Below are 18821 nucleotides of genomic sequence, written 5' to 3' on the forward strand. Positions count from 1 at the left end.
AAATGCAGCCATATTTGCAGTGGAACATGGCATTTGTTGAATAGCACACAGCACCACTAAGCAAAATTTTAGCACTGAAGCATAGATACCCCCAAACACACATGGATTATATGAAAGTATAAATCAGGCAAATGCACTTGTATCAGCACAGAAAAATGCACACATCTTTGAAAAACACAAATATGGTTAGTGTCAAAGTCAGATTCAAGACTCACAAAATTTGTCAGACCACTCTGTTTATTAGCAAAGTGCTTTGCCAATGCACCCAGATGTGTGAGTCTCCTGCAAAAGCTCACGCTAACTTATTTATACAGATAAGCCAAAGCCAATTTAACATAGGAGACAATAGGAAGCAGAAACTGACAAATATACATAGATGTCTTATTTGCATACTAACGTTTACCAATCTCCTAGCTCAGTAGGAGCTCTAAGTTAATTAGTTTGAGGACCCATTGTCTCACACTCCTTAAATGTTTCTGTTCCTGACAACTATATTTCAACAAATCCTTCAAGCAGCATTTCTTTAATGAATTATATTTTCAATATAATTCATTCTACTTTCACATTAGTTATTAATATAGATCCAAACATTAAAAAAGGATAGAAGTGTCCATACAAAATAAAAAGGCAATTCAGGTTGAAGAGCGCCACAACAACTGCTTTACATCAATCCTGTCATTTCTCTGCACATTCAAATGAATATGAAAGCTGCTTTGGCAGATAATCAATACTCTTAAATTAGCATGGTGGAAAGAAGATGACTGTGGAGCAAGATTCTTTGTCAGAGAGAACATAAGGTATGTTTATCCTGAAATACAATCTGCAGGACAGTACCCTGCATAACAATATAAATAACAGAACCCCAAGACATTGTGACTGAGTTTGAGTGCTGAGACACGTAGAAGAGCTTTTCTTTAAGGGGTCATTATCCACAGGGTTATGATAAGCTTTGCAAAATTCACAGCATAAATCACCCTCTCTTTTCATCATTGGTGGGGGCTGAGCAAAAGCTGTGCCATATAGTCCCTATTAGGTATTTCATTCAAGTTTTAAATAGTATATTTGAATCACCTCAGCCTGGAAAGTGAGTCAAATTGGGTCCTCCTATTTTTTTTTTTAAAAGTGTTCTAAGTTTCCAAGTGGTATGAGTATTTGTTTTTCCTGTTTAAAATCAATTGATGTTGTCCCTGTTCAATACATGGAATTCTGTAGTTTTATTAGGCTATTCTCCACCTCCCATTCTAATAAAGGGATGGAGGTACTTAGAGCAAAATTAAGATTTTTTTTTTTTTGGTATCAGCAATGGTTGGTTTTAATTAACATTTAATTTGTATTTTGAGCCATATATTCACATTGTCCTTATTATAGGGAGAGTTTTAACCAAACTAGGCATTTATCCCTCTTTGGAGAACAGTTAAGTCAGCTGGTCTGACACTGTTGTCTCTCTTTTCCTCAGCCCTGCCTGTTAGGCATTTCAGTCAGGAAAAAATGATGTATATTTTGCAGCTATGGAACTTGTCAAGAAATGATTATTTGTTACTCTACGATGGCCCTGCCTTTATTTAGATCTTTACTGTAGATGCAAGACAAGTTTCTTGGAATCATTACAGCTAGAAACATAGCTGTGGGCATGCCTTGGTCATAGTTGGGACATGCTACCCATCTCAAATTAAACCAAGGCATCAGGCACAGCTGCTTAGCACAGTTAAATGCCAATAAGCAAAAGAGTAGGTTTAGCATTGATATCATGTATCTCAAATTTTAAAAATTAAAACATTCTATCATGCTGCTTAAATGTAACAGTTACTGTATTTATATTAGAGTAGCACCTAGAGACCTCAATTGAGAGTGAGGCCACATTGTGCTAGGCACTGTACAAGCTCAGAAATTGTCAGTTCTTGGGCAGGAACTAGCTAACGGTATGTTTACACAGCAACAAAAAACCTGTGTCTGGCTCTTGCCAGCCAACTCAGGCCTACGGAACTCAGGCCTTGCAGGGTGGGAGGGTCCCAGAGTTGGGCTCCAGCCCAAGCCTGAAAGTCTACTCAGCAATGACATAGCCCCCTGCAGCCCAAGCCGGATGGCATGGGCCACCCAGAGGTTTTTCTTTGCTGTGTAAACGGACCCTAAACAGACAAGGCTGGAAGAGAAAACAGAAGGATGGGAAGTGAGATGTCTAGGGCTACCCAGTAGGTCAGTGACAGAGCAAGGAATGGAATATAGGCCTTGAGTCTCAGTTGAGTACCTTAACCCCTGAACCACACTGCTTCTTTGAATGCTGCTTATAAAAATTGTGTAAATAATTTATAATTTTATAAAAATTATAAAAATTTGGTTAAATACTAAGATGATATTTACAGTAGCAATGGGGATGCCTACCTAATAAATGCTTGTCTGACAGATTTAATACAAAGAAAAAGAGACAACGTGGGTGAAGTAATATCTTTCCAGTCACACAGAGCTTTGTGTAGCTCAAAAGCTTGTCTCTTTCACCAACAGAAGTTGGTCCAATAAAAGATATTGCCTCGCCCATATTGTCTCTCCAATATCCTGGGACCAACACGGGCTACAACAATGTTCCAAAGATCCAATACAAGACACTCATTCCAGACTCCATATGCTCCACTATGCAATCCAGCAACACAGATAACTGCAGTGTCCCTCTTCCTGCAAGCAAAATGGTATAGAATATTTTCTTCCAAGATGTGGCAGTTAAAAAATAAGACGACATGAACAATTAATAGAAAAAAGTACTCATTTATTCAAGGTATGACAAGTGTATTTACAGTATTCATCTGCTCAGGACAGATCTGTTAGTGAGCCTTAACGCAGCAATTATAAATTACATTTAAAAGAGGAAATGCTCCAAATATGTTTCTGTTACAGAAGATACATTTTTGCAATGACAGAAACACTTAAGGCTAAGGAGTAGTTTTGACTTCTTCCCCACCACTTACAGGTACTTGGCAAAACTGATGTTTGTCTTTGAGACTATGTTACCTTGAGGGATACAGACTGCAAAATGCTACACACAATGTTGTCCCCTCTCAGTTGAGTAGTACATTTGTCAATCTCATTCCTGACAAAAAATGAGCACCACTTATGCTGACACTTGATGTAAAACAGTGAATTCAAGTAGAAGTGAGGTGAATTGCAGACCTCTGTATTTCACCGAAGGGCTGAGAGATCATGGAACAGCAAGACATTGTCACATCTTAAAGATTCTGTCCAAAGTTCTTGTGGAAGAAGGTACTTGGCATAAATTTATCAAGCAATTTGCTTCCAAAAAGGGCTACAAAACACAGTCATGTGGTACAATCCAGCGTTTGCACTTTAGATTACCTATTAGAAAACAAGAATAAAGACCGCAGCATTTTCCCACATCTATTGTAAATGAAGTACATTGTCTGATTTTAAAAAAAATGTTTTTGATACCCATGATGCAGACTAGTATTTCAAGCCCATTTGGTTGTTCAGAAAGTAAATTATGTAACTAGTGTTAGAAACGTGATGCTTGAAACACAACAGATAACAGGGGCAATTAAAATTGATTCTTCTCTTGAGGTAGGAGCCACAAGTCATATTTAGTCCTGTTTGTAAATTAACACACATGCCATCAGGAATATAACAAACCAAAAAACCCAACCCACAACCAAGTTCTTTCATTATTAAAATTAAAAAGCCATAATGCGCACTGACTAAACTTAAAAGATGTACTGGGCTACAAGGTTATCGCCCTATTCATTTTGTTCCCAAAGAGTTTTGCATTTTATCTTCCACCATCTTGTTCCCCAGAAGAAAACAAAGTAAATGGGGAAATTTAGAAAATAATCCATGGTGATTTATACGTCTGCAACTGGAAAATCCACCACATATACAAAGATGTTTTTAAACTACTTCCAAAAATGTATATTTTGTATGTGATGGCTTGTCCCACCTTAAAAACATAAAAAATTAGTTTGGTATTTTCTAACTTTGCAAAAGAATCACTTATTAGATTGATGAGACTATAGCTACTTGAGTCAAAAAATTCTGAGAAACTGCTAAAGTCAATGTATGGACAGATACAAGTTACTTGCTGATGACTTTCAGTGAAAAATACTATGAATCTAGATTTATTGGAATGCATGTTAGACATCCCAACAAAATTAGAAAAATCACTACTCGCACTTTAAATGCAATCTTCATTTACCTCAATTCAAGCCAAAGAAAATTATAGTCCAGATCAGATACATGCTCTATAGTTGCCTAATTGCTTTCATGATTGATGGGATAAATAATTTAAAAATGACGGAAATCAAGCAGCAACTAAGTCATATAGACAGACACTCGGACTGGCATTTGTTTTTCAGTTAATTTGTTAAATTCAATTTTCCAGAAACTCTCACACACAGAGTTTAAAGTTTTCATTTTATTACTGTAAAAAATACGATTTGTAACTTGTAGTCCTATGGCAAAAAGAAGCCTGGGCTTCCAACTATTTGAAAACATGTTTCATATTTAAATAGGGTATATTTCACAGGGTTTGTGTGAAACCAAATGCATTATTTCATGAACTAAACAGGATATGCAAACGTTTATTCAATAATAAAGAGCTACATCCTCATCTTGATGTGCAGACATAACATGAGTCAAGGAGGAAAAAAAATCCAAAGGCGTGTAAGTCAGTTTCAAGAGTTCCCAGCTAAACTGTACAACTTCTGAACCAATTGCAATTTTAGACTGAAGTTAGTAAAGACTGACCTTTTGCATATTCCAAAACTGAAGGCAAATCCAATCAACTTACATTTGGCTATGAAACACGAAGAGGACAATGAAGTTTTATTTTAGCCACATATTTACAAAAATGTTTACAGTAGAAGTGTAGAGGGGTTTCCTTTGTTGTTACATATACTTAAAAATGACTGTCCATCTTAACTTTTATGCAAGAAAGACATCTTTTGTTAAACAGGTAATATTTTTTACCCGCCCCCCCCCTTTTTGGGGGGGGGGGATGTGGCAGGTGGTGGGGGTTGGGTAGGTAGAAGGGGAACACCTTAAAAATAAAGACCTGTTTACTCTACCAAACCTTCAAAATAAGGAGGTAAAGTACAGGCACCGTTAGTTCCATGAGGGTTCATTATGTTTAGAATATTTTCCAAAAGCATCAAACAGTCTTGAACAGTTGTGGCATGGGTTATCCCATGACTTTCACCTCTTCAGTTTACTTCCCAAATTCTTGGAGTAGCTTGTCTCAGAAGCATGCTTGCTGAGCTTCTTGTCTAATGATGTATTCTGTAGACTATACATTTTAAATTAAACTTTTATGTAAAGAACATTACAAGCTTTTCCTTTGTACACAATTTAATCTTTGTGCTGAATATTCTTCAAAAGCTTTATAAATAATACAATAAATTTAACACCAGCCTTCTGCCCACTTGTCATTATACCATGTTGTTGCTTTCTCCAGCTTTATCTACAAGCTGTGGGAGAGAAGAGACAAAAAAATCATTCTTTAAGTTACCTGCATATGTTTATGCATGTACATTCAAAATGCTCTCTCAGAACTATAAATTAGTACTTGTGCACATTTAGTAGGTGACTGAAAATGATTATAGTCAAATAGTACTAACCAAGGTCTCATGAGAGATTTATAAATTTGTAGACATTAAAAATATCTTACAGTGCAATTTGTGTTTCTGCATGATACGTTTTTCATGGATATTAACGGTGCAACATGAAGATGCAACAGAATGAAAACATAAATTAGAAAAATGCAGGTAACACTGCTAGCTTAATGGCCAAAATAAAATAACAATTAATTAACTAAAAGAAAAAAATATCAGCCACTCATGCATTAACAGACCAAATAAGATATTTCAACTGACCATTACTGTGGATTCTCTTCTGAGCCTACGTAGGCTTTGAATAAAACATTAACAATTATCTTTTTAAACAGGATTTAACCCAATTAAGATCAATTTATATATATAGGTAAGATCAATTGCTGAGTGGAACGTTCAATTGATCATGGATTACAAGCCAGACCTTGGCCTGGAACTGTTAGACTACAACATTCAAACAGATGAATTTGAACTTTAAAATGAATCAATCTTTGCAAACTGGACTTTGTATGTCTTAGTTGTACAGCTTCTGAATTTTACAATGTATGTATTAAACAGTAGCTTTCAAGACTAAGGTTAAAACACTTACAATTACAAATTTCCAAATATAAAGAGACGTATGCACAGTACAAATCCTAGGTTACCCTCTCTCGAGTACTATTTGCCTCTCTTCTATTCCCTGGCTATTTCGTTAAAAGAATGACAAATGACATTTGAAAAAAAAAAAACAGTCTTAGTAAATGGCAAAACTTATCCCAAGCATAGTGGACCTGAATAAGTATTAATTAAATGATTATGTATCACATGAAAGTTTATGGATCCAACAACGTTTTCACTTTACCATATAGTAAAAAATAATATATCTAGTCTATTTCCTTATTATGCCTGCATTAGCATAGACAAGGCTCTACTTCCAGCCATCAACATGCTACATCACGATTGTTCTTCTGGCATTATGAATTAGCCCAATGAATTATACCCACAGATCTCATTCAAAAAATCCATTTACTAATATGGTACCAAAGGACCTACACAAAGGATGCTGGTGCCTAGAGACAGCAACTAGGCATATTCGTGACCCATCTTGAAGGTCTATGCTAGACTGAAAGAGAGCAATTTGAAATTACTCTGAGGCTTTTTAATGTTTAACTTACGCAAAATAAAGTAGATCAAACAAAAACCTAAGTCACCGCCCCAACGTTATTTTTGACCCACTGGTGTACCCGAATAACGGAGTCTCAGATCATTGGCATTTGTAACACGCATATGTAATTCAAAACTTGAGTATAATGATGCAGGGATAATCAGCTATAAGTCTCTTTACTTTTGAGGCTTCAGTGGAAATTCATTTTATTTTAATCTCTTCTTTAGGATTGAATATGACTTGTATGGTGCAAGAACTGTACAAAAAGCATACACAGTAACCATTTATTGGTCTATGACTACATGCATAGTATTTCTGCATTATTATTTGCTAAATGTACAACCACCATGCATTGAACAAAAAGATTCAAACTTAATGTTAAGTAGATGAATACTTACCGAGCTTATACCAGGTAAATTCAAGAGATATCCAAGGACTGGCACTCTTCTAATAAAACCAACCACCACAGGAAAGAAACCCCTTTAAACAAAAAGATTCTGAAGTTACATAGGTTTAACATGATGTGATATTATTCTCACATATTAGATTGGACGAAAAAATGAGTTATTTGAAGTGAGATTGCATTAAAAAAATTACTTGTATCTTGTTAGTAGAAAATATGGGATCTGCTAATTCAGGAGGGGACGGAGAGAAAGTAGTGGCAGGAAAAAATACAATATTCAAAAGCCCCCCCCCTTTAAATGTTTTGAAAATCTCACCCAATAGAGGTAGGATTTTATAAAGTACCTAAGTGAGTTTGGAGCACGTTGAAGTCACTAGGGCCTGCAATCGTAAAACTGGAGTACTTTTGAAAATCCCACCAATATTTAGTACATTTCACCAGTTACTTTTATGCCCAAATATAGGATTAAATTATTTCAGAAGCTGACACTATGGTACATTAGGACAGATGCATGGGCTGATTCGATGTTTTAATGGGAAAGAAATTCTCTCACAATGTTTAAAGTTTTGAGAAACTTACTGACTAACCTGGGACTCACTGCAGATTACCAAATTTAACAAGCAAATAATTACAAAAACAAAGGCTCTACCATTAAAATACCATCTGTTCACTTGTTTTGACAAATGTGTTTAACCTATTCGATAGTTTATAGTATATCATTAACGTAGTGCAAATGCATTTTATAAAGTAATGAAGGCCTCAGTACAGCAGCTATTTATTAGACATTTTCTGAGAAGTAGGAGTACAGCTGTTTGAATAAATTATGCGATATACAGATTAGCTATGTGAGAACTTGTGAGATTCTACTGTAATTCCAAGGGGGACTACTAAAGCAAATTTGAAAAAGAAAGTTTACGTAAAAAGCTATGCATTTGACCAGTTATTTCCTGTGTTTCTTTTGCCATTTCAAACTGATGCCTGGGAGAGAGCTTATTCTTCCTATTTGATTCTGCAGCAGACACCTATTTTTTTGATACGGTACCCTGTTACGGAAGTCAGAGTGATGTAACAAATGCAGCACCATAGTGGAGATGGGGTAAGAAATAGCAACCATTTGTTTTAGAACAAATTTTAGATTTACCAAGTGTCAAGAAAAGAGTTAAATTAAAGTTTAGTGCCTTTACACTCCAAAGTCTTTTAGGTTTGAAAGTAAGACTATGAGAGCTATTTAATGTCCCTTAGTTAATAAATAATCTAATTGTTCTCCTTTAAAAGATTGTGGTAGGACTCTGTGTAGCATTAATTTTAGCCACTTCATTATTTTAGAAATTGTTCTTTCATATATATTAAACTGCTGTCACACAGCAAGCACTGTTGAGACATGATGTACCACCACAGACAACATTTCAGATTTTTTTTAAATGTCCTTTGCTGCTTTTAAAGCTTTCAAATGTTACCAAAGCAATTTTTCTAGCTTCGAAGTGGCTGATCAGAGATGCAAATAGCACATTAAAATAAACCATTTTAATACACTCAGTGAAATAATTCATATTATGATTAAGGCTACGATTTAGTCATAGTATTTTTAGTAAAACTCAAGGACAGGTCATGGGCAATAAACTGCCCAGGGCTGCGGCTGCTCCAGCCGGGGACTGCTGCCACTCCGGCCGGCTGGTCGGGAAGCGCTGCTGGGGCCAGCAGACCATGGCTGCACCGGCCAGCCAGGGACCACTGCCAGCGCCACAGAATCTGTGACAGAGACGGTACCCTAATTATGATTCCCTAAAGATGCGATGAGGTACATATGCTTTTACAACTTTAAAACAAAATTTAAGAGTCAATTTACAAGTGACTAAAGCAAAACTGCCTCTTTGTTAACATACCAATTACTGAAGGAAGTCTTAGACCAATGCATAACCATTTGCAAAACATGAAATACTTCGCAAGTTAAGGATGAAATAACTTGGACCAACAAAAACAGGGAAGATCTAAGGATGGGACTTTTTAAAAGCATTCTGCTTTTGGCATAGCTCTCCTCCCACTGAAGTCAACAATAAAAATTCTATTGATTTTAGGAGGAGCAAAGGCAGGTCAATGTTGAGCGCTTTTGAAATTCCCAACCTAAGTGTTTAAATATAGGACTATATATCCAACTTTAGTGAGTTAAAGATATTATGAGCCAAGTCACATTTCCTTTGACTTCCACAGCAACTGCATTAATTTTCACCTGCCACTGCAGCACCATAGTAAAAGCTTTAGTGATTACTATACTGCAGTCATGAGACACATGACCATTTCAGTTAAATAGTTTTGATTTAATCAGAAGTTCAGGGTTAAATTCAAAAAGGTCTATAGTGTCATCTATATGACATTTTCCTCTTTCCCTCCAAAGGATGGGGATTTCAGCAAGTCAGACGTGATATGAAGAAAAATGATGAATGGCTTCTTATGGGAACGCTAGGCACAAGTACGAAACTTACTATAATTACATAATGATTTTTCAGATTTATATAACTCACTTTTGTTAACCATATAACAAAATGCTGCTCCATTTTAAGTGATTATGCTAGGCATAAGCAGTATGAGACATAAGGTGACTGGATAACAAAAACAAGTAGGTTTTAGTTTCTGTTTCTCATACACTAGCACAATACCAAGGTTCCAAACACTAGAAGGAAACGTTTAAATAAAATAAGTATCGTCCTCCCCCCCCCCAAAAAAAAGAATATTGTGTTTCTTCGGATTTAAACTGGGTTTTTACTGGGGGTGGTGTTTAAATTAGACAAAGTCCACACTGTAGGCCCAAAGGATACTCCTTTAAAAGAAAATCCTTGCTTGGTGGAGGGGGCGGGGGGGGGGGGGGGGGGCAGAGAGGGGGAGAGAAGAGTGTGAAATTGCCATGCGCAATTTTTCACACAAAAGAAACAATGTAACAAATATCAAACAGATTTAGGTAATGTTGATTTTAAAAGTATCAAACTAGTACACATCCAGTTCCAGGTTGTTACAAATACAAATTAAGAATTTGTATAAATTATAAAAAGCGTGCTTAGAGATGAAATTGCAGTTTAGCAACTGTTGTGGAATCAGCGAATGCTGCCAAATTAGGAAAAACATTTCCTCCTAATAACAAAAAGATACCAATGAAGAACCCCATTTTAAAAAAGTCTTACCTGAATAAAAGGAAAAATCCATAAATTTCAAGGATCATTCCTATCAAGGGCCAACCAATGAGAACTATAAGCACGCCACCCAGGAAAAAGCCTGTTGCTTTCATTTTGTGTTTTTGGAAGAAGAATCTAAATGTTCTTTCTAAACCAATAACAAAAGCCAAGCCAGCCACAAATAAAACCTGAAAGAGACAAGAGACAAATCCAACAATGAATGAGAGAATATATTCCAAATGGATTTAGGGTTTTACAAATATTTCAGAACCATTCTACAAAGCAGGAAGTCTTATGATGTGGAAGTATTTACTTCAATCCCATTTCCTTCACCGTTTGTAAATTTGATACACAAAGCATCTACATTACAAATACAACCATGTCAGGAGTCTCTATGACAAGAGTTATCTCCAAAAATTAAAGCATGTATTTTCTAATGTAGTCATGACCCTAATCATGTCCCTGACCAATGCTGAAGCCTTGGACTATCTAGCACTTTTAGTGTACACAAGCCTTAGTAAGTGGCAGATCATATTTTGCTCTACTAACCTTGGCAGTGTTTCTTTAAAGTCACTGACTCACCTTCCATAACTTGTATTTAGCTGCTGTGGGTCAACATAATGCATATGCATGATGTTTATAGATATTTAAGCACATTCATTATAACATAATGGGAAGAATTGAAGATAAAGTATCAGCCTTGATGCTCCTTGTTTTTCACTACAATCTCAGCTTTGATATTAGTTTATCGATCTATCACTGTTATAGAATAAATGCTACTTACCTTGTTTGACCAAGTTGTTCCATTGACAATAGTTGACACTAAGCTATCAGTGTCTAATTATCTTTCTCTAATCACAACTGCCACCTGCCAGTCTGAGAATTAACCCTACTAGCTAGAGTGAAACCTACTTGTGCTGCAAAACCCTCAAAGCCACACCAGCTACATTTTAAAGGAATAACACACATGTACTATGGCACTTTTACTCTTCTCATATTGCTCTCTTGTTGCATCTTTTTCTCTTCCTGGTATCACTCATAATATCCTTACAGGAAAGGAAAAAATTGATCTTTTCTTGTGTTGTCTTCAGTTCTGTTTGCTCTTTACTTTCTCTCTCTCTCTCTCTCTCCCACTTTATATCACTTTCCCTATACTGAGTTATTTACCTCCTGCCCTATATTTTTGGTTTTTCCTTTTGTATTCCAAATATTTATTTTATGTATGTTTTGCAATATACAAATTCTCTTTCTTGATACCGTAGGGGTAGGGACTTCTGCGATTATACCCACCTCCAAGTATATATTTTGGGACTTTCATTCAGTGAACAGCTTCCACATTTGCCCTGCTGTTGCTAGCTTCCACAAGCAGTAGCAACAGAGTGAAGAATTGTTCTGAATAGCAACAATTGAAAAACGACAATTCTCTAGTTAGTTTTCATCTCCTGCAGATGGACAAAGCTGTGAACAGCAGAAGCACTGGAAGTGTCATATTTAGAAAGGCAACATCACATCAGTTTATATTCAGTTAATGTGGGAAAGTTATCTACTGCAGAAGCAAGACATTTAATTTTTTAAGTGAAAAATAAAAACTGCAGAAGATGAAGGCACTGACTAGTAAAAGTTCCTACACACCATAGACAAGAGGTGTTTTTTTCAATTTATTATTAGCAATTTTCACTTAATTATACTTCTCTACCTCCAAAAAGTGTTAAGAGGCTAAATTTGTTAGTGTTTACAGAATATTAGGGTTCTTAGATGGAAATAAATATGCAAATTCTATTAAGTTATCTTACATACAGGACTGTAAAAAAGGTGTCAGAGGGTACATCTACACAGCATAGAAAATCCTGTGGCTGACCTGTGTCAGCAGACTCAGGCTCAGAGGGCTCAGGATGCAGGGCTGTTTCACTGCTGTGTAGACTTCCTGGCTCGGGCTGCAGCCTGAGCTCCGGGATCCTCCCACCTCACAAGGTCCTACATATGCTCCAGTCCCAGCCCGGAAATCTACACAGCAATGAAACAGCCCCACAGGCCAGCCACGGGTTTTCTTTGCTGTGTAGACCTACACATGACAGTCAATCCGAGCAATGTAATCTATAGAATCTGTGAAACAAGTGGCTGCAGCATGAGTCAGTCACAGTGAAGAAACTTAAGTCTGACTCAGTGGTACCATCTTTAGAGTGATGGGGGGATTGGTTTAACTTTCAGTGTCAGTGGAAGTTGAGCACTTAAGCCACTGAACATAATCTCTCTCTTATACCAGATTCTGCTTTAGTATAGCAGATTTAGATTATATCTCAGGGAAAAAAAATGTAACTGTAAGAGCAGTAGGACAATGGAACAGATTCCCTTGGGAGGTCATGGAAGCTCCTTCAGTGGAGGTTTTCAAAAGGAGGCTGGTTAGCCATTTGTCTTGGATGATTTAGACACAACAAATTCTGCATCTTGGCAGGGATTAGACGAGATGACCCTTGCCCCTTCTAAACCTAGGGTTCTATGAGTCTATTTTCCAAGGCTCAGTTTCCATTTGATTAAAAAAAAAAAATCTCAAAGGGGAACATTTAATACAAATGCATCATGTACTTAAAATACTCTACCCTTCCACGTCGAAACTGTGTATAAACTAAAATGTGAACAGCAAACACTTACATTTCCAATAGCCAAAAGTGCTTTGTCAAAAAAGAGAATCATTCCAAAGAAAAGGAAAAACACACCAAAGCCCGTTAATCCCATTCCAATCTCTGCAATACAAAAAAAATATTTAAAAAAGGTTAGTAAAAGAGTAGCACCGATGCACATAAATAAGAAAATTTATTTCACAAATTAAGAGTTGACATGAATAGGTTGCAAAAATTAATGTAAAATGTGGAAATATTTAGTTCCTCTTGATGTGGGGGGGAAGTTAGGTAGAATTCGCTATGGCCATATTTAAATTGTTACAAGCATGGAAAATAAAGTAGGTCCTGCTTCAAGAAGTTTTCAGATAACAATTCATTTTAAAGCTTCCAATTTGTCATAAATGTTGTGATTTTAACTAACAGAGACTTCTTTGATGATGTGATTTATAAGAAGTGTATTACTCTGAAACCTGAAGTGTACTGTATATTGTGCAATACGTCACTAAATTGGAAGTTATATGTTGAAACAGACTTCAGCATATACACACAATTGTGCATGTGTATATCGGAATTCTGTAGATGAAAACAAACACAGCTTTATCATTGATTTTGAGTGACCTGTTAGTAAATCAAAGTTTGAGTTTTTAAAATTATAGTTCTTTAGACATATGTTAGATTACACTGCAAGGTAAGTTTCAGTAGGGATGCCTGAAGATCAAACCTACAAGATTCTTCTCTGCAACAGTAATCAAAATCAAAACACAAATGGCTGCAAGTTTAGGCCTTTGGCCTCATTTAGATTGAGGTTTCTGTAAAGTTCTCCTACACCTGCTTGAATAGCAGCAAAGCTTCAACAGTCCTAGCACTAGTGTAAACTGGGTGACAATGTTTTAATCACAATTAGACACCTGCAGCTGGCCTGTGCCAGCTGACTCATTTGGGCTAAGGGGCTGTTTAATTGCAGCATGGAGGTTCCTGCTCAGACTGAAGCCTGAGCTCTGGGGCCCTCCCACCTAGCAAGGTCCTAGGGCCCAGGCTCCAGCCCAAGCATCTACACTGCAACTGCAACAGGCTCTTAGCTCAAGCCCCATCAGCCTGAGTCAGGTGGCACTGCCAGCAGCAAGTTTTTAAATGCAGCATAGACATACCCAGTGTCTTCTTATCTTGGTCAGACAGCACAGGGGTAAAACCATTGGCAGCTTATATAGTCTAGCACTTCCACTTACTAGCAATAGTAGAAGATTTCACAATGCCTCTGTGTAGCTATATCTACTCTGATAGCTTTTAACTTCCTTTCTTTTGTGAGCTCATCTCTCAATATTGTTTAACACCATTTGATATCCAAATTATATTCTGTGGACTGACTTGTAACAGCACATATTTTTAAAATTTGCTTCAATTTTCATTTTGATTGCAAACAGATTTCAGATCTACCTGTAATTAAATTTGCACTACTATTACAAGGACAAGATTATTACTTTAGATGTTCTGTTAAAAGATACTGTAAAAATCCACACCCTAATCTGATGTTCAAAATATATACACCCATATTTCACTATAAACTTAAATATATCAAAATCAATTAATGACTGAGGACTGTAATTGGAATCTGCCCTCTTCCCCAACTCCAGTCACACTAGCAAAGAGAAACATCATGGATGTCCTTATCAATCTGAATTCTGAAAAAGAGATGAAGCATCAACCGCTACCAGGAAGCAGGTCTTGAAAGATGTACCAGACACCTGCTAGCCATAGGACTAATATACTAGTCACAGGCCGATGAGAGATGAATTCCTGAACATACTGCACAAGATGCAGTGACAATACTTTGGTGAGAGAAACAGACCAACCCGCAACAGCCATTGCAATTACTATCATTTTTTGTTTTTTAAGTAGATCAGAAGCAGGAAGTCTTCCAAACAATCAGTGGGACTACTGGACGATCTCGGTGCTAAAGGAGCAGTCAAGGAAGACAAGGCCCTTGTGGTGAAGTTAAATGAGTTCTTTGCATCCGTTTTCACTGCAAAGGATGTGAGGGAGTATTCTCACACCTGAGCTATTCTTTTTAGCTGACAAATCTGAGGAACTGTCACAAATTGAGGTTATCAAGAAAGTTGGTTTTTGAACAAATTGATAAATTAAACAGTAATAATTTGCCAGGATGAGATGATATTCACCCAAGAGTTGTGCAATTTCATATCTGAGCGCCTTCAGAACTACTAACTGTGGTATGTAACCTATGGCTTAAATCAACCTCTGTGCCAAATGACTAGAGGACAGCCGGTGGAAGGCCAATTTAAAAAAAGTCTCCAGAGGCAATCCAGGCAATTACAGGCCAGTAAGACTGTCATTTTAATATCGGGCAAATTGTTTGAAACTACAGCAAAGAACAGAATTATCAGATACATAGGTGAACGTGATATGTTGGGGAAGAGTCAACACAGTTTTTGTAAAGGAAAATCAGGCCTCATCAATTTTTGAAGATGTCAAAAATCATGTGAACAAGGGTGATCGAGAAGATATAGTGTCAAAGGCTTTCTGAAAGTCAAAGTACAAGGTCCCTCACAAAAGGCTCTTAACCAAAGTAGACAGTCATAGGATAAGAGGGGAAGCCTTGTCATGGATCAATAACTGGTTAAAAGATAGGAAATAAAGGGTAGGAATAAATGGTAAATTTTCACAGTGGAGATGGGTAAATAGCAGGTTCCCCAAGGATCTGTACTGGGACCAGTGCTATTCAACATATTCATAAATGATCTGGAAAAAGGAATAAGCATTGAGGTGGCAAGGTTTACAGATGAGACAAAATTAGTTATGATAGTTAAGTCCAAAGCAAAGAGTTACAAAGGGATCTCACAAAACTGGGTGACTGGGTAACAAAATGGCAGAAGAAATTCAGTGTTGATAAGTGAAAAGTAATGCACATTGGAAAACGTAATCCCAATGATACATACAAAATGATGGGGTCTGCATTAGCTTCCTTGAGTCATAATAGATCTTGGAATCATTGTGAATAGTTCTGTGAAAACATCTGCTCAGTGTGTAGCAGCAGTCAAAAAAGATAATGCTAGGAACCATTAGGAAAGGGATAGATAATAAAATGGAAAATATCATAATGTGCCTATATAAATCCATAGTACGCCCACAACTTGAATACTGAGTGCAGTTCTGGTTGCCCCATCTCTAAACAGATATATTAGAACTGGAAAAAGTACAGAGAAGGGCAACAGAAATGATTAGGGGTATGAAACAGCTTCCATATGAGAAGAGATTGAAAAGATTGGGACTGTTCAGCTTTGAAAAAAAATGACTATGGTGGATATGTCAGAGGTCTATAAAATCATGAATGATGTAGAGAGAGTGAATAAAGAAGTGTTATTTACCCCTTCGCATAACACAAGAACCAGGGGTCACTCAATGAAATTAATAGGCAGCAGATTTAAACAAACATAAGGATGTACTTCTTCACACAATGCTTAGTCAACATGTGGAACTCGTTGCGAGAGGATATTGTGAAGGAAAAAACTAACTGGACTAAAAAAAGAATAAGATAAATTCATGGAAAATTTAATTAGCAGTAATTTAGTAATCAGCAGTTATTAGCAGCAATGGTCAGGGATGCAATCTCATGCTCTGGGTACCCCTAAGCCTCTGAGTGCCAGATGTTGGGACTGGACAGAGGATGGATCACTTGATGACTGCCTTGTTCTGTTCATTCCCGTTGAAGCATCTGTCATCGGCCACAGTTGGAAGGCAGGATACTGGGCTAGATGGGCCATTGATCTGACCGTCTGTAGCCGTTTTTATGTTCTTATGCAAATATACATTGTGCTTTACACTCACTTTAAAGGCTTTTTACATTGCCAAAGCAGTGTAAAGAGCCTTAATGTAAAGAAAATCTGGCCCTCTGACTTCTGGTCTTAATAGATTCTGGTTTTGTTACCAAGATTGCTTCATGACATGCAGTTTGTTGGCTGATCAGATGTGTGCTACTTGTATAATTTTACTTGGGATGTTTGCAGCTCACTTCAGAAGTCGGAACACCGTGCAATTTTTATTTCATTGCTTATAAACCTACCAGTTTTATTAAAGGATGTACGAGCAATTAGATACACTGCCTCAAAATTTAGTCTTCCAAATTAACTGGGAATGGCTCCCACGTTTCATCACATGCAGGGTGGGGGAGTATGGCTGAGGCATTTTTTCCTTTTCGAACGAGAGGGGAACTAAGGCAGGGCTGGCTCGTCGAAGGGAGACGTTTGAAAACACACTGTAAATAGTGACACACAGAGCTCCCTGGACCCCTCGCTCCCAGGGCTGCTCGGACTTCAGTCCGTGTTTGGCGCATGAAGCTGGCCCAAGGGATCCCGGGTTTTGGAGAGGCCTCCCGGCGCACGTGTCCAGCGGGAGGAGAGGGTGACCAGACGAAGACGAGCGGAAACGACCCTGGAGCCGGCAAGGCCCTTCCCCCGCCCCGCAGGGATGAAGGGGATTCCCGCCCCCCCATCATCTCTTCAGCTGCGCGCAGGAAGCGGCACGGGAGCGCGGCGCAGACCCCGGCCCAGGAATAAAGGGGCAGCGGCCAGGCGCGCTCGGTCTCGCCCCCGAACTCGACGCCGCCCGGGCAAGCGGCGTCCAGATCGTGCCGCTCAACAGCCCCCCCAACCCCCCCGGGAGCTCCCTGCCAGAGTCCCCCCCCCCCCCGCAGCCAGCACCCCCCAGCAGCCAACCGGCCCTCAGGAGCCCCCGCGCGGAGCCCCGCAGCCGCCGGGCCGGGCGGACGCTTACTCTGGGTGTCGGTGAGGGAGATCATGGTGGCGGCGAGGCCGGCGGCGGCGGCAGCAGCAGGGAACGGGGCGGGGGAGGTGGCTGGAAGCAGCGGCAGAAGCGGCCGCCACGTCTTCCGGAAACACGCAGCCCCCCGCACCGCTCTTACCCGGCACCGCCCATTGGCGGAAGGCGGGCCAATCCACGCCCACTTTATTCGCTTCCCTCCCACCACCCGTCGCAGTACGGGGGCTCAGCCGGACCAATCCTAGCGGAGCGCGCTCTGTGATTGGTCGGGCGGGGCCGGAGCCGGCTGCGGAAGTTGCGGCGGGCTGGGAAAGGGAGGGAAAGAGCGCGCGCGCGGGAAACGGAGGCGCCGCTGGTGAGAGCGAGAGGCGAGTGCGGCGGCAGCGGGGTGGGGGCTTAGGACGGGCGGGCTGAGCCTGGCGCGTGGGAAGAGGTGAGTTCACGTCGGGCTGGGCTGGGCTGGGATAGGAGGGGCAGGGGCGTCACCATCACCCTTCCCCCCTTCCTGTCCCTTCCCACGTGCACCCCGCCGGGAGGGAGCAGGGTAAAGGGAGGGATAGAGATGGAGGGGTATCCCGAGGGGAGGGGACAGGGGGAGCCCACGTGGAGAGGGGTCGAGGTGTAGGGGGAGAGAAGGGGCAGGGCGAGGTATCCAGTGTGGGGCAAGAGCTCTTCAGTGACTGACTAAAACAGAAGCTGAGGAAATTCCCTCTCCGCGCCCCCTCCCCAAGCGCAGAGGTGTAGGGCTAGAAGGAATCATTGTGCTCCTCTAGTCTGACCTGAGTAACACAGGCCCTGACTTTCAGCTTTCCCCAGGGGTTTTCCAACCCCGCTCCGCCCAGAGGCCCTGCCCCCACTTCCCCCAGGCTCCCCCCCACCCTGCTTCTTCCTGCCTCCACCCCACCCCCTGAGGCCCCACCCCTGCTCCCCTCCCTCCTGTCAGTGCCTCCTGACCATTGGCAGACAGCTGATCGTGGGAGGTGCTGGCGGGGCGGGGGGGTGGAGAAGAGGAGCTGATCCGTGGGGCCTGCGAAACAGCTAATCGGTGGGTGGGTGCTACTATTTTTTTTTACTGTGGGTGCTCCAGCCTCTGAG

The 18821-nt window shown here is 39.6% G+C and overlaps 2 protein-coding genes across 4 annotated transcripts in view; one reads left to right on the forward strand and one right to left on the reverse strand.

The window, feature by feature from the left end:
- Positions 1-2737: 2737 nt before the first annotated feature.
- On the reverse strand, positions 2738-17953 carry GOLT1B (golgi transport 1B). Its single transcript, XM_037915923.2, has 5 exons — positions 17721-17953; positions 12964-13055; positions 10324-10502; positions 7146-7227; positions 2738-5462 (listed from the first exon to the last, which is right to left on the reverse strand). Exons 1-5 carry the CDS (start codon positions 17743-17745, stop codon positions 5424-5426), a joined length of 417 nt encoding a protein of 138 aa, XP_037771851.1. The 5' UTR covers positions 17746-17953; the 3' UTR covers positions 2738-5423.
- RECQL (RecQ like helicase) overlaps positions 17940-18821 on the forward strand; it is a 32880-nt gene continuing 31998 nt past the window's right edge. Inside the window, exon 1 of one of the 3 annotated variants that reach the window (XM_043538872.1) lies at positions 17940-18094. The gene's annotated coding sequence lies outside the window, so the exon portion shown is untranslated. Of the gene's footprint in view, positions 18160-18821 lie in introns of all 3 variants that reach the window. The other 2 variants (XM_037915897.2, XM_027833346.3) reach the window with 2 other exon arrangements.

This window comes from Chelonia mydas, chromosome 1 (assembly GCF_015237465.2).
Source record: "Chelonia mydas isolate rCheMyd1 chromosome 1, rCheMyd1.pri.v2, whole genome shotgun sequence".
Classification (NCBI taxonomy): Eukaryota; Metazoa; Chordata; order Testudines; family Cheloniidae; genus Chelonia; species Chelonia mydas.